The sequence below is a fragment of the Podarcis tiliguerta genome (genome assembly GCF_965153285.1).
Source record: "Podarcis tiliguerta genome assembly, chromosome: 1".
In the NCBI taxonomy this organism is placed as follows: domain Eukaryota; kingdom Metazoa; phylum Chordata; class Lepidosauria; order Squamata; family Lacertidae; genus Podarcis; species Podarcis tiliguerta.
In genome coordinates this window covers 113,848,951-113,864,787 of record NC_139534.1, presented here as the reverse complement: position 1 = coordinate 113,864,787, position 15,837 = coordinate 113,848,951, and the positions used below count along the sequence as shown (strand labels likewise).

The 15,837-nt window shown below is 44.1% G+C and overlaps 1 protein-coding gene across 4 annotated transcripts in view; it reads left to right on the top strand.

Annotated features, from left to right (window-relative positions):
• Window positions 1-15,837, top strand: part of PRIMA1 (proline rich membrane anchor 1) — a 55,021-nt gene that overhangs the window by 17,710 nt on the left and 21,474 nt on the right. For all 4 annotated transcript variants that reach the window (XM_083440390.1, XM_083440387.1, XM_083440388.1 and 1 more), the window contains exon 3: window positions 3,991-4,138. In XM_083440390.1, the coding sequence (XP_083296516.1) occupies window positions 3,991-4,138 (148 nt within the window). The remainder of the gene's footprint in view (window positions 1-3,990; window positions 4,139-15,837) is intronic.

Sequence of the window (15,837 nt, the reverse complement as noted above, 5' to 3'; positions counted from 1 at the left end):
GTCTTCTTCCCTTTAACAACGTCTCATCTGCACAGATGCTAAAGAGGGTTGATGCTAACCAGTCCTCCCAACTTAAGAAATATATGAAGCGGGGATTTGAAGGAGGTTTCCAAACCCTCGTCAAAAGCGACTCAGGCCTACGCAACTTGTGATTTACCAACCACTAGTCATGCGTTCTTAGCCGCCATAGAAGGGGAAGGGCTATAGATCAGGAGGAGAGCATTTGCTTTAAATGAAGAAGGTGCTAGATTCAGTCTCTGACATCTTCAAGTAGGGTGAGGAATGTCTGCTCTCTGAAAGCTTGGAGAGCCACTGCCGGTCAATGTGAATGTTTATTATTACGGCTAAACAGCCAACATAACCGGCCAATGTAAATAATACTGAGCTAAATGGACCAGTGTTGTGACTCTGTATATGTTTGCGTCCTATACTCCATGTAGCCCTTATAAATCTCTTGTTTTTGTTGCCTTTCTGAGACTACACATCCCAAGGGGCTGTCAAATACCTGGCAGACCACAGTATGTGGTGAGTGGGTCACAAATTGTACAGGCATGGTTTGGTGTTAACCATGGTTAGTGCCTGCAGTAGATGTAACCCTAAACTATGGTTAAAAACCAACAAAGAACAAAAGAACAGCTCCAGTTCTTTTAATTGTGGTTGAGCGATCAACAGTATTTACTATGTTGGCAGCAAAGAATCCTCAGAACTTTTTCCAGGCTTTTTAACACAATAGGGATTTGTTATTCTTTAACCATAAGAGGAATGTTGGCATACTCTCTGTGATTAAATTTGGTCTTTCCTATGTATGGTAATAGACTCTGACAAGCTATTTAAAGTACCAAAAGTTTGTTTACATGTGTTGTTTGGAAATTCTTTGCAGTTCAGCTAAGCATAGCATCTTTCTATATATGTGTGTGTATATTTCTTACCCTCAGGCCTTTGAGGTACAAAATGCTATCTCCAAGGCATCAGAGAAAGAAAGCTTTAAATTTCTGCATCTGGGCATGTGATGAACTACATTGTACTCATTCTTTCTTTCCTTCTGTCTTTTTTAAAAACTTTAACTAGAGGAGTGTACATTCTATGTATGTAATTTTGATGCTGTTAGCAAGGAGGTTGAAGAAATTTTGGTTCCTTTTTCAAAGGATTAACATTATATAATAACCACATGAATGTTCAACTAAAATGACTTGAGAGGTCACTGCTAATTCCATGCTTCACATATTCCTGCAATGGGTCTGAGTTGTGTGTGTTTTAAAATATAATTTCCTGTTGAGAACTGCACTTGATAGCATACTTGCATTAAATAACATACTAAAGTGCTGCCTTGGAAAGGCATATACACAAATTATCTGAGTTCTTGGGTACGATCCCTAATGTGATAGGTATGCCCAAGGCCCATTGAATTCAAGGAGGCTTGAGCTGCAATCCTCAGAAGTGCATCCCATCAAATTCAATGGGGCTTACGCCCTAGTAAACAAATACAGGTTTGCAACCTGGAATCTTATCCACAATTACCTAAGAGAAAGTCTCACTGAGCACAATCGGATGTACTTCTGGGTACTTGAAGAATAGCATTGCACTGCAAAGCACTACTGCACACCATTAAGCCTGATTGATTTCAGTGGCATTTAGATACATCTACTGTAAGTTCCTTTGAATCAGGCCTGCTTTTTCAGGTAACACTGCTTTTTCAGGTAACAAGGGACGTGGGTGGCGCTGTGGGTAAAAGCCTCAGTGCCTAGGGCTTGCTGATCGAAAGGTCGGCGGTTCGAATCCCCGCGGCGGGGTGCGCTCCCATTGTTCGGTCCCAGCGCCTGCCAACCTAGCAGTTCGAAAGCACCCCCAGGGGCAAGTAGATAAATAGGGACCGCTTACCAGCGGGAAGGTAAACGGCGTTTCCGTGTGCGGCTCTGGCTCGCCAGAGCAGCGATGTCACGCTGGCCACGTGACCCGGAAGTGTCTCCGGACAGCGCTGGCCCCCGGCCTCTTAAGTGAGATGGGCGCACAACTCTAGAGTCTGTCAAGACTGGCCCGTACGGGCAGGGGTACCTTTACCTTACTGTAAGTTCCTTTGAATCAGGCCTGCTTTTTCAGGTAACACAGCAGAAAATGCAAACCTATTACTGATGCAACTGTGGTGTCCTTGCCCACCCCACCCACCACAGAATATATCAATTCTAAAACCACCCATCAGTTCCATATACAGTGGTACCTTGGGTTACATACACTTCAGGTTACAGATTCCGCTAACTCAGAAATATTACCTCGGGTTAAGAACTTTGCTTCAGGATGAGAAGAGAAATTGTGCTCCAGCGGCACAGCGGCAGTAGGAGGCCCCATTAGCTAAAGTGGTGCTTCAGGTTAAGAACAGTTTCAGGTTAAGAACGGACCTCCAGAACGAATTAAGTACTTAACCCGAGGTACCACTGTATTTGTATTGTGTAGAGTGCTTTTTTTTCAAGAAAAATAGGTGCCAGAACTCACCAGGCGACTTGAGGCAGCCCTGAACAGATACTGGCTTGACAATAGCCATGGTGGGAGGGATTTTTTTTGCAGCTGGAACTTGCCAGATCTGAGTTCTGGCACCTCTCAGGTGGGGCACCATTGCCATGATAAGAGAACAGGGGGGCATTCATGGTGAGGTCCAGCACCTCTTTTTCTAGAAAAATAGAAATGTGCGGAGGTGTGGCAAGCTGGTTTGGGGGTCGCCCCTGGTTCTGGTGCAGGTCAAACAAATGTGCCCTGGCCTCCTTCGTTCTCTTAGATTCAGGCAGATGGCTAGGACAGCTCAGAAGGGCCCTCATGCAAATGTGCATGCATATAACAGTAGAGGCTGAATGGGATATGGTTTCTTCCTGTCCTTGTAAGATGTTATGTCTTTATTTCCCCCGGTTGTTGCTCTTATCCGTCATGCCTTGGGCTGATATCCCGTTGTTGTTCCAGAAATTTCTCCATCGCTCCATCCTGTGCTTCGTTGTTTTGCAGCTTTAACAACAGCTGCAAAAGTCACTCTGTCCCAATAAATAACCTGTTTTCACTATTTTTCCTCTCAGCCTGGGAAGAAGAGCGGTCTGTTCATTTATTAACCATAGGAAAATATCATGGGACAGTTTATGACTTTCATAGAATTGGAAGGGACTCATCTAGTCCAACCTCCTGCAATGCAGGAATCCTGCCCACAGCCGTCTCTGAGTAGGCTCGAACCCCCAACCTTCTGTTTAACATCAGGCGCACTGACCCATTGTGCCTTCTTTCAGGCTAGTGGATTCCCACCTCAAAGACCCCTTAGTGTTACAGCTTCACAGTTGTATTGAATGCAATTACCACAAACAAATTGGGATTCAGCAGAGACAGTCACCACCAGCTCTGCTGAAGAGCCAGTTCCATCAGGCTTCACCCTCCTCCATCTGTTGCCTGACAGCAGCTATTCCATCAAGCTGTGCTACAACTTTTGGCTATTCCTTTCTTTGAAATCTTTCAGTTACACTTGGCTATGCTATTATGCTAACACCAAAAGTAAAAACCTGAATTTGCTCCCCACACATCCCTTTTGTGCCATGTGCCTGAGGGCAAGGAATTCTTATTCCTTATCTTTGCAAGTTGCTGTGGGTTGGGTGGGGCTTCTTCTTTTTGCTGAAGAGCGGAGTAAAAATTCTCCAACAAGCTACATGGTCGGTCTTTTAAAAGAGGCCGCGTGGAATATGTGTACTCTGTATCCATGGGGCCTCTTTTAAAGGACTCAGCCTGTAATAACTAAGAGCTGCTCTAGAATGCTTTAAAGATAAGGACAAGGTGGTTGTACTGACCCCAGAAGGAGCAGGAAGCCAGGGGAGGAATTTGAAGAATCGTATCACATGTATTGCCCATGAACATCCTCTGCAAATATGAGGGATGAATTGCTAGCCTTGGACCCTTGCAGTATGAATGCTTTAACCCAGGAGACATGCAACCAGTCAAGATTTCTTTTGCTATTTTTTCCCTTTTCAGATCACTCAGGGTGAACCCCAGAAATCATGTGCCAAGCCGGTAGCAGAGAAAGTTACAGACAGTTGCCAACAGATCTGCCAATGTAGACCACCTCCGCTACCGCCACCGCCACCGCCTCCTCCGCCCCCCAGGTTGCTCGGGGTCCCATGTAAGTAGAATGTGGTTATTTCTATTTGTGTCAAAAAAAGGCACACCTGGGCAAAGTGCATGTGGGAAAGTGAGTGGGCCAGAGCTAATGTGGGGCTGCTTGCACACTATATTTTTAAAGCATCGTGGTACCGCTTTCACAGTCATGCTTTCCCTCAAAGAATCTTGGGACCTGTGGTTTGTTAAGACTGCTTGGAGTTGTTTGGAGACTCTGCTGCCTCATAGAGCTACAATTCCTCTGAACTCTGGAGATTGTAGCTCTAAGAGGGAATAGAGGTCTCCAAACAGGCTCTCAGCAAACTACAGTTCCCAGGATTCTTCGGGGGGGGGGGAGCATTTAAAGTGGTCTGATACTTCTTTAAATGCATTGGGTGGATATGGCCTCACTTTCATTTTTCCATTTAGAGAATTGGAACATGTTCTGACTAAAAGAGGGAGATGCGTTTTGGCTCGTTGAACAGGAATTTCTTCAGCGCAGCCAGACAAATTCCCTCTGTTCCCAACCAGGTGGCTGTTTTCTCAAAGCAGCTCGTTAACGTTGGAGCCACTGAGTCGTTCATTTCCTATGTTGCCTTTTGATTCACATTAGCATATACTAAATATTTTATGATCCCGCCTTTCGGTGGGTTTATATTTCCCCCCAGATGCATCTTAACAAGCTCACCTCCGCACGCAGCTTTGGAAGTGTAATTAGATGTGTGGGTGTGTGAGATTACACACTTTTGTTTGCTTATCTTTACAACCTGCCCTTCCCTAGATGGTCCCAGGGCAGGTTACAAAACAACGTCACAGTCCCAACCAAGCAATCCACCCCACCCGTACACCCTTAGATTCCTGCATTGCAGGGGGTTGGACTAGATGACCCTTAGGGTCCCTTCCAATCCTACAATTCTATGATTCTGAGGTGTCTGTGTGTGTTGGATTTGGAAGAGGTGTCCTTCCACTCATCTCTCCTGGTCACAAGGGTCACTCCACCAGTGCCACACTTCCCCTTCCACATGCAAATAGGCAACCAGGAGTGCCATTGGTAGGATATGCAGCTGGTTGAAAACCCCAAAACAGGGCCTGAGGTAGCCCAGGATCCACCAAAACCTGAGCTAGTCTGATGGCTGTTGCACAATGAAATTGGGCCAGATGCGGGCCATTTGTCCTGTCCCTTGCTTCCTCCATGACTTCAATGAAAACATCAATGCGTTTCAGAAGCCCAGTGAGCTTCAGCTAGGCATTAGTCATCTAGCATTGCTAGACCCCAGTTGTGGGATGTACCTCCTGCAGAAGTCCTGGGAAGCTCGTCTCAGGCTGGTTACAAGGGTTTGAGTATACAGGCAACTCCCCATTTGCACAGGGGTTGCGTCAGGGCCAATGCATGTGTCAGCAGGTACACACATGCCCATTCGCTGCCATTCCACTCCCCAAAATGGTGTGCGTGTGTATCCCCAATGCACACAAATGGAGAGTTTCTGTAGGTTTTTTGCCTTTACACAGAACTCCTTGGAACCGAACCGCGGCATAAGATGCAATCGTACTACATTACATGAATGACTTCAATTATTTCCGTTTTTCTCAGTAATCCCTCTGCTTCTTTCATGCAATTGTTAACTTGCCATTTGTTCCCATAAGCTTCTAATTATCTCTGTTCCACTAGGGCTTACCTTTCTCTCCCCCATACGTTTTGTATATACTTAATATATACAAAATATAATTATACTTGGCGCTGTGGGTTAAACCACAGAGCCTAGGACTTGCCGATTAGAAGGTCGGCGGTTCGAATCCCTATGACGGGGTGAGCTCCCGTTGTTCAGTCCCAGCTCCTGCCAACCTAGCAGTTCGAAAGCTCGCAGTGCAAGTAGATAAATAGCTACTGCTCCGGCGGGAAGGTAAACGGCATTTCTGTGCGCTGCTTTGGTTCTCCAGAAGCGGCTTAGTCATGCTGGCCACATGACCTGGAAGCTGTACGCTGGCTCCCTCGGCGAGTAAAGCGAGATGAGCGCCGCAACCCCAGTCGTCCACGACTGGGCCTAATGGTCAGGGGTCCCTTTAATCCTTACTAAAATTAATGCCGTGGGGCTGCAGTTTCCATCATTCCCAACTGACCATTGACCATACTGGCTGAGACTTACATCAACATCTGGAGGTTGGGGAAGAGGGCTGTGCACTGTGGCTCTGATGCTCACGTGGAGTTGCAGGGCAGCTGTGTGTGTGCATCCCCAGTGTGAAAATGGAGCTGTTGCCATTGTGAATGCAGAAGCACATGCTCTCTGTTGCTTGAAATTGCACTAATTATAATTGTTGTTGTTAATAATAGTTGCGAGATTCTTTGCTCTCAGCTCATTGTGTCATCACACTCTGCACCGGGAGGGGCGCCTACTAGGTTAGAAGTGGTGACTAGTAAGTGAAGGCCTTCACAGGAAAACCTCCTTTTTATTACAGAAAATTGCCCTGTTGCCTGCAATTTGGCAGTTCAGTCACTTGGAGCTCGTACCATTCATTCCTATCAGCGCTCAAATAAATACCTCTTTATACATCATTATGGAAATGCAATATTTATGAAAGTCTGTCTCTCTCTGTGTGTGTGTGTGTGTGGATAGATAGCACCCATCTATGATTGTGCCATTTTTCAACTCCCCAAATGAAAACCCTGTCAGTGTCCTCATTTGCAAAATTAAAAAAGTTAATACTAGTCCTTGCATTCTTTAGAGAAATATATTAGCAGGATTAAGGCTGGAGAGAATGAAAGAAGCAGATTTGTCTTTCTGCTTCTCTCTGTCTTTGTCTTGGAAATGTTTCTTTGCAAGGGGATATTTGTCTGTATCTGTGCCACACCGCAGGGTGTAAAGCAAGGAGCAAAATAACAGTATTTTGTACCATTTGGCAAAGATACTGTATATTGATAGCTTTAAAAATAAAAAGTCAGTAGATTGAGTTTCAGGAAGAAAAAAAGTGTCAGCGTTTAGGAGGACAGTGTACTGACTGAATCACTTTCCCCCAAAATAGAGAAAACAAAGGGTATCTGAGCAGCCAGATCTCTCTGGCTTATCTCTCTGGCTTTATTTTGGGGTCTGTCCAGCGACTACATTGGGCAGAGAAACCTGTACATGCAAGCAGAAGGTGCTTGGACCCACTTTGGGGAAATTCTCTGTAGCAGTTTATGATTTTAGGTGTTTGACCAAAAGCAGGTTGTTGTTTTTCAGCCTTAAGCTGAAAAACTTTTATTTCTTCATTATACATATTTTCAGGTTGTTTCCTCTGTGCTTCCACTTAGGTTTCAAGTTGTTGTTGTTTTGTTTTTTCTTGTTGACAAGTTGTTGTTTGATTGCTTTTGGATTTTGGAGAGGTCATGAAGTTGGTATTTATTGCATTTTGTGGATTAGCTTTTATTGTATGTATACTTTATTGTTTTAGGCTGCTATACTCTTTAAAAGGGATGTGGGTGGCGATGTGGACTTGCTGATCAGAAGGTGGCCTAGGACTTGCTGATCAGAAGGTCGGCAGTTCGAATCCCCGCGATGGGGTGAGCTCCCGTTGCTCGGTCCCTGCTCCAGCCAACCTAGCAGTTTGAAAGCATGTCAAAGTGCAAGTAGATAAATAGGTACCGCTCTGGCAGGAAGGTAAACGGCGTTTCCATGCGCTGCGCTACAAATTATTATTTGTAGTAGTAGTAGTAGTACTCTGCCCATCTGGCTGTGTTGCTCCAGCCACTCTGGGCGGCTACCAACAAAAGCATAATAAAACATCAAACATTAAAAACTTTCTTATACAGTGTTGCCTTCAGATGTCTTCTAAAAGCTGTATAGTTATTTATCTCCTTGACATCTGATGGGAGGGCATTCCACAGGGCGGGCGCCACAACCGAGAAGGCCCTCTGCCTGGTTCCCTGTAACCTCACTGTAACCACCAGAAGGCCCTCGGAGGTGGACCTCAGTGAACAATGGGGCTAGAGACGCTCCTTCAGGTACATAGGGCTGAGGCCATTTAGGGCTTTAACGGTGATGTATACACAGTAACAGTGGTGCATATTATAAAACTTGAAGTTTAAAGTTACTTTAACTAGCCATGCACAGCTGGCTGGCTTTTGAGCAGAAGGAGCTGGCTGGCTGGCTCTGCAGGCAACTGATGTGGTGGTGCATGATCACATTGCAGGAGCCACATGGTTCTGTGTGGCTCATGACAGAATCAAGCTCTGCTTCTGGAACTGACTCTCCAGGTTCTCGTGTAGAGATGTGATCCTCTTTTTCCCTTGTGTTTGTTTTTTAATAATAAAAAAACCCGCTGGAAATGCCAGAGATTGAACTTAGGACCTTCTGCATGGAAAACATGAGCGCTCATACTGAGCTAAGGTCTCCCTCAAATCTTTTTTTTAATTATTATTATTATCTCTAGAACTCAAGGTCTTCAATCTCAGCCACGATAATGGCCCAATTTGTTACTGATTTGTACTTGTACCCATGCCAACATAAAAGAGAAGGGGGGAAAAACCTTTCCGAGTAACTACTTGGCAAGTATTCCAGCACAAAGTGTACAGTTCAGTTTTGTGGAACTTGGAATGTTTGTGCAGTTGTCATGAACGGAAACTTAATCGGCATGGTCATCTCAAAGCCTTTTGGGTTGAGGCCTAAAAGATCAGGGATTGGGTTTCTAGATAATAACCTTATCAACTTTGGGGTTACTTTTACATGTGAAGCTTTGGGCATTTTTACTTGACCTGTTGGTGACCTTTATGCTCATTTAAATTTTGTTGTCTGTTAATTGTTCATATAAGGTAAAGGGACCCCTGACCATTAGGTCCAGTCGCAGACGACTCTGGGTTGTGGCTCTCATCTCGCTTTATTGGCTGAGGGAGCCGGCGTACAGCTCCCGGATCATGTGGCCAGCATGACTAAGCCACTTCTGGTGAACCAGAGCAGCGCACAGAAATGCTGTTTACATTCTCGCCGGAGCAGTACCTATTTATCTACTTGCACTTTGACATGCTTTTGAACTGCTAGGTTGACAATTGTTCATATAGCCGTTGATTATTATTTTTTTAGGGCTGTGTTGTAGCGATACTAAACTTTTCATTACGCTTTTATATTGAGATGGGACAGTATCCAACTAACTCGTTCCATCAGTGCAAGGATTTCTGCTTGTGCATTGGAATTTGACTCTTCCTCTCCCCATGCACCCCCTAAATCTCTGCACTTCCCCCCCCCAAGCCTCTGGAGCAGAATTGGGGAGGACATGCGGTGGGTCGTTCCATTGCACAAGTGGAAATCCTTGCGCTGACAGGATGAGTGAGTTGAATAATGCCTCTGTGTTTCATGTGAAGCACTTTGAGCACAGATGCATTTGTGGGAAATGTGGTATGCAAATAAATTGACTTATGGTGATGATATATAGCAACAAGAGGGCTGTTGGGCTGCAGCTCTGAAACATGAGAGGGTGTGTGTGTTGCTCTTTGTCTAATCCACAGTCCTCAGCTATGGGAGCAGCTGTGCTCTTTCTTGTTGTTGTTTAGTCGTTTAGTCGTGTCCGACTATCCATGACCCCATGGACCAGAGCACGCCAGGCCCTCCTGTCTTCCACTGGCTCCTACAGTTTGGTCAAACTCATGTTAGTAACTTCGAGAACACTGTCCAACCATCTCATCCTCTGTCGTCCCCTTCTCCTTGTGCCCTCCATCTTTCCCAACATCAGGGTCTTTTCCAGGGAGTCTTCTCTTCGCATGAGGTGGCCAAAGTATTGGAGCCTCAGCTTCAGGATCTGTCCTTCCAGTGAGCACTCAGGGCTGATTTCCTTAAGAATGGATAGGTTTGATCTTCTTGCAGTCCATTGCTCTTTCTCACCAAAGGTAAATTCTTCAGGGAAAGAGATCTGAACTGCCCAGAAACAGCTTGCTGGATGGGGCAGAGCCACTATGCAAGTATCCCAGCGAGTGAGTCTTTGTTGCTTACCACGAATGACAGGGAGGATGCAAGTATTTCCACTGTGGTGAGCTCCCTCCCTCCTCTCCCTCCTCTCCCTCCCATAAGCAGCAGTGACCCACCTGCTGGGAGACCAGCATAGCAACTCCATTCCACTTAGGACTCAGCTATACAGCTGCAAATACAATGTTTTAAGTGCGTTTTAAGTGCATTATAGAAATGTGATACTAGATGGTGCTGGTGGGCTAATGGCAAGTTCCAAATATATTTTGAAACGTTTTTAAAAAGCACTTTCATAGCATTTTTTAAAATATATGTGTATGTGTAGATTCAGCCCCAGTGAGCTGCTGTCACTGCAGCTGCCCACAAATACATTTTTGAAGGTCACTTCGCCTTCCTCACCTTCTGCTTCTGTAGGGTTTCAAAGTGTGGACCTCCAGATGTACATGCAGAGAACTTGTGTTGTTGGGTGGATGGAGGTCAGGGAAGGGACTAGGGAGTACAATGCCTCTCTGCATGGTCAGGGGAACAAGTGAATTAGATTTTTAATGTTTCTTCATTAGACTTTAGCATGAGAGCTCTTCAGGATGAGACCAAAGGTCTTTTTTGTTGAGCATCTTGGCTGATCAGATACCCATGGGAGACCTGGAAGCTGGATATTAGTGCAATAGCCTCTCTTGCTGTTCCCCAATGACTGGTATGCAGAGCCAATCATTATTAGTAGCCATTGATAGTCGTATCCTTGGTGAATTTATCTAATCACATTTTTATTCACTCTGTGTGTGTGTGTCCATATCCTTCCATCTCCAATGAAATGAGCTCAAGGAAACATCTATGGTTCTTCCTTCTCTCCCTTCATTTGATCCTCACATGTGAGGTATGCTGGGCTCAGAGGGAGTGACTGGCCCATGGCTCAAGGTCAGCAAGTGACTGAGTGGGAGATTTGAACCCCTATCTCCTTGATCCTAGTCCACAACTCTTATCAACACTACACCATGCTCCTATCATCCTTTAAGCCAGTGGCCATCTTCACATCTTGCAGTCCCAGATTCCATAGTTTTAAATATGGGCTGTGTATTCCTTTCTCGTTTGATCTCTGTTAAATAGCTAGTTGAAATCCCTCTGGTTTTGCTGTGAGTCACTCTCTTTTTTAGCAATATTGTTCCATTTGGGTAAAAACGTTTCAATAAAAAGAAAACCCCAAATGTTAGCCCATTTGTCCATGCCCTTTGCTCTACAGACTGAAGACTCAGATGCTTCAGAGAATGTTATTGATGAGTCAGATGCTGCTGATTTTCATCCAAAGTAATCTCTAGGCTCCCCTGGCAGTGGCGGGAACAGAGCTGGGCTTCGTTCTGACAATTCAATAAATGTATCTTAATTGGCACAAGCCCCAACCTGTTAGAAACAAGATCCAAGCCATTGTCCTGATTGCCTGCACAAGCTCATTGCAGAGAGTCATTATGGTTTCAAGCTGCTGTTGCTTTTGGGGGGGGGGGGGGATGTTGAAAGGCATTATATTGTCCTAAAATTCACCATGCAGAAAAGAGGTGGAATTAGAATACTTCAGATATCAGAAAGCAAGAGTCCCAATCCCCATACAGCCATGAAACTCACTACATGACTTAGGGCTGTGTCTCAGACTAACCTACTTCACAGGGTTGTTGTGACAATTAAATGAGTGGGAAAAGCATATACCTTACCTTGAACTCATTGGAGGAAAGACATGGTGTAAGTGTAGTAACAATGACAACAGAAACAAAAAATGTTAATTCACAGGCAAAACATCTGAGGATTAAAATTTCTGCAAGACAGCAATTAAAAATGAATAATAATAATTCCAAAATGCAGCATCAGAAAAAGATGGTTACGTCTTGTAATGACTAACAGAAGATAGTTTGCAAGTAAGCATTTATGTAGGGTCCATTGGCAACTTTGAGATCTTCTGTATACTTTTTCATAATATTACAGTTTGTGCTTGATCTCTTTTTTATAATCTGAGGAAAGGCTTTGAAAAACATTGCTGCATGTATCCTGATTTGCATACAAGATAAAATTTTACCACACTATATACAAACCAAACGGTAGCTAATTTTAAGTTGGTAAGTCCAATTTTCTGCGCTGGCTATTGGTCATAACTCACTGGACTGAGAATTCAGTGCCAAAAGTTCTGCTGTTTTCCAGTGAGTTAACTTAAGCTGCACCTACCCTGCCTTTTCACTTTGTAAGGTCTGCTTACATTGCAAGTTTATAATAAAAGACACATAACTTAAGAACCAAGATTCTGAAAGCAGTCAGCCCTAAAATGCAAACTACAATAAACAGAATGAGCTGCAGCATCAAAATAGAACCAGAGATTCTATTAATGCTTGTTTGAAAGCATGAGAAAATAAAATCTTTTTTAAAAAAAAATGTATTCAGAAGATGAGGGAGTAGACGGGCACCTGGTGAATGTTTCTGGGAAGGATATTATTCCGTTCTTGCAAGGGAGTGAAGAAATACAGATGCCCCCACTGATTTAAACCATTGGCACATGTAGTCTGGTATGATCTAACTTTGGCAGTGCCTCTGCAAGGATTCAAGGCTAAATTACATTTGACATTAAAATGCATTTTTGCACTCAAAATTTACTTTATTAAAAAAATGCAAAAAGCAACCCTCCAGGATACGGGTGGTTACTGAAAATTATTGGGAACTCAGCAGGCTGGATGTGTTTGTGTTAACCCTTTCCTCCCCTGCTGCAGTCCCAATGAAAATTGCTTCTTTTTCTATTGGGAGGAAATCCCTCAGTGCTGACAACGGCTGTTTTAAAGAACACTCACATTTAATGCAAAGACACATTTAAGCACCAGGTCTTCCTAGTTAGGCCCTTTCCCTGAGATGCTTTAGCTGGAGTTGCTGAGAATTGCATCTTGGACCTTATACACTGAGTCCATGCCTGGGCTGATCTTGCTTTAAGGCTAGTACCCTTTAGGTTTGCAGCTGGATCCCTTTAAGTCACTTGCCATTTGTAAATTTATGCAAGCCACTATTTTCACACAGACCGTGCTTCGAGGTGCCATCCTCCAAATAAACCTGACCTTGCAGAGTTCTCCCTGAACTTTCCAGTGTTCAGAGAAGAGAACGGTCATGACTGTAAATAAAAGAGCTATTAGAACTTCTGGTTCAGGGCCTGACACAGCTGAGGAAAGAAATCATTTCTTGCATTCTTGTTTCTGTAGCCCCAGGGGCCTTGCTGTAGTACATTCCATTTTGACCTTGGATGAAACCACTTTTTAAGAAAATGGAAAGCAAGAGTTTATTTGAGGGAAATTGGCACTGTGCCTGCTTCCCTATTAGTCTTTGGAAAATACGGAGCATTCTGTGTATTGCGTATGGCACAGGGCACTAGAAACATTTGGTAAGGCTATACATTCACACTATACATTTAAAGCAGCACCGTACCGTGTTAAACAGTCACATTTTCTACCAGAGAATCCAGGAAAATGTAGCTAAGAGTGCTCAGAGTTGTTAGGAAGCCCCTTTCCCACACATACAGCTACAATTCTCAGGGTTGCCTGGGGAGAGGAATTGATGGTTAAACCACTCCCTGGGATTTGTAGCTTTGAAACTTAGGCCAGCCTTCCCCAAGCTGGTGCCCACCAGAAGTTGTGGCCAAGGAGTCATCAACAGATGCCTACAGAGGCCGTCCCTGAGTCCTCTCCCCTTGCCAATTTTGCTTGAAAGAAGTACTGTGTTGTAACCGATAGAACAGGTGGATCCCTGTCCACAACACATCCTCTTGTTCACAGATGTGCCCATGGCCCCTGACTTAAATTGGCAATTCCTGCTTTGGGCTGCAGTCCGCCCAAGTGAGCATGGCGCCAGTTTGGGAAAGGCTGACATAGGCATTTGCCATATTCTGGACCAGAGCAGATAACTGCTTCCCAAAGGCTGCAAATAAAAAGATGACAGCTTCTATCATCCAGCTCGTAAACTGGGCCAAATGAGCTTGCCTCAGCATGTTCAGTAATATGAAGCCTGTTCATTGTCTTCAGCTTGTCAACCTCAATATCGTTCTGCAAATTTCTAAATAATTAGTGTAGAGACAACCCCCGTTTAGAATGTGAGGAGAGTACTTTATAGTCAAACATGACTGAAAGTACTTTTGAAGAAAGCTGTTTCGTTTACTGTACTGTGGGATCGTTTTATTTTGTGGAATATTCAAATGGAATATTTGTTTTGTTCAAAATATTTATATCCCACCTTCCACCTGCAGTTTTTGAGGTGGCTTTCAGTGCACCCCTTGTGACTGATTATGCAGGGTGGGGTTTACCTCCCCCCCCCCAAGTGTTTCATTCAGGTTGGCACCATGAAGATACAAGGTGCATTCAGATGTGTGGGTTGTTATATTAGTTTTCCTGGTTATAATGCCAGAACATTTGTCCAGGTTTTGAATGTTCCTTTTACACTGCGTTATCTGTTGTGCTACGGAACTGTGGCTTTCTGATCTGTATACTGGTGGGCATGTTCTGCTAAATTTCATTCACACCAGTGGGGTTCAATGCAATAGCGGACATCATTGGACAACATCTTGCCACCCTTTATGTGAATGCGCACTTCTGATCCCTCATGAAAATGCTGGAATACCATCCCAAAGTTTGTCACATGGCGTGATCCGTGGAAATGGCAGGGAAATAACTGTGCCTATCTCTCACGATTTTCCAGGTCAACAGGATTGCAAACAGATTTTTGTTGTTGTTGTTGAAGGGAAGCAATTAACAGGGAAATGAATGCTAAGCTTCCAGTTGATTCCACTAGATTTCCAAAAATGTCCCATAAAAGATTGAATAAAACACAAAAGTTAACAGGCAGCAAAACATGGAACAAAGCGCTGTCTGAAAGCATCCACAGTGGTGGAGGGAAAATATGGTTACTTTGCTCTAATAACCACCACATTATAGGCCAAATAATGAACTCATATATTTGTTAGGGCGGATTAATTTTTAAAACTACCACCCCTTGAGTTTTAATTGTCTCCTAGACTGCCTCATTCTTTAAAAAAACAAAGGCAGGTTAGGGCTCTGTCGAGTAGGAGAGGGTGCTTAGAAGCTATTGCATTGAGCACCTCAGTTGTGTCTTTATTTCAGAGAGAACAGAGCTTCTGATGAGAGTGGCAGCCATACCAGTTGGAAACATACTGAGGGCAACCCAAAAAATTTGGATACGCTTCTGAGGGATGGAATGTCCTACTTGGTCAATTTCCTCTGAACTGAGCCTTTTCCTCTAGAAATTAGAATGATGAAGAACATTCTGTGGCACCACCGGAATTTAGAGAGGGTTCACGAGTGACTGGCACAAGGCCAGGACCAGCAGCCTAATTTTATTCTGCCGTAGAAGATGTGTGACTTGTGACTCACAAGTCACTTGTGATTGACTTATCCATAGTGGCTTTGATAACAGAGCTTCCTGCCCCTTGCTACCCAGGCAGTTTCTCTCCTGCGAACGGCATGGCTCTTTTTTTCCAAGGCAGTCAGTCTGGCACCTTTTGCAAGCAAAACATTTATCCTTTTAAAATGGTGAGCGCAACTCCCATGTATCATTCATTATATTTATTTTTAGATCCTGCCGTGGGGGCTTCTGCTGACAAAAACAAAAAAGCAAAAAACAGAACCAAGGGAAATAAAAACCGCTACACTGTTGTTGTTTTTTAAATGACTGCAGATTTGTAGCAGCACTGTAGAACTGTATCTCTCTACACATCTGGGAGCCGAGGTGCCAGAATTAACAACATGGTTATGTGACAGAACGTACAGTTTAA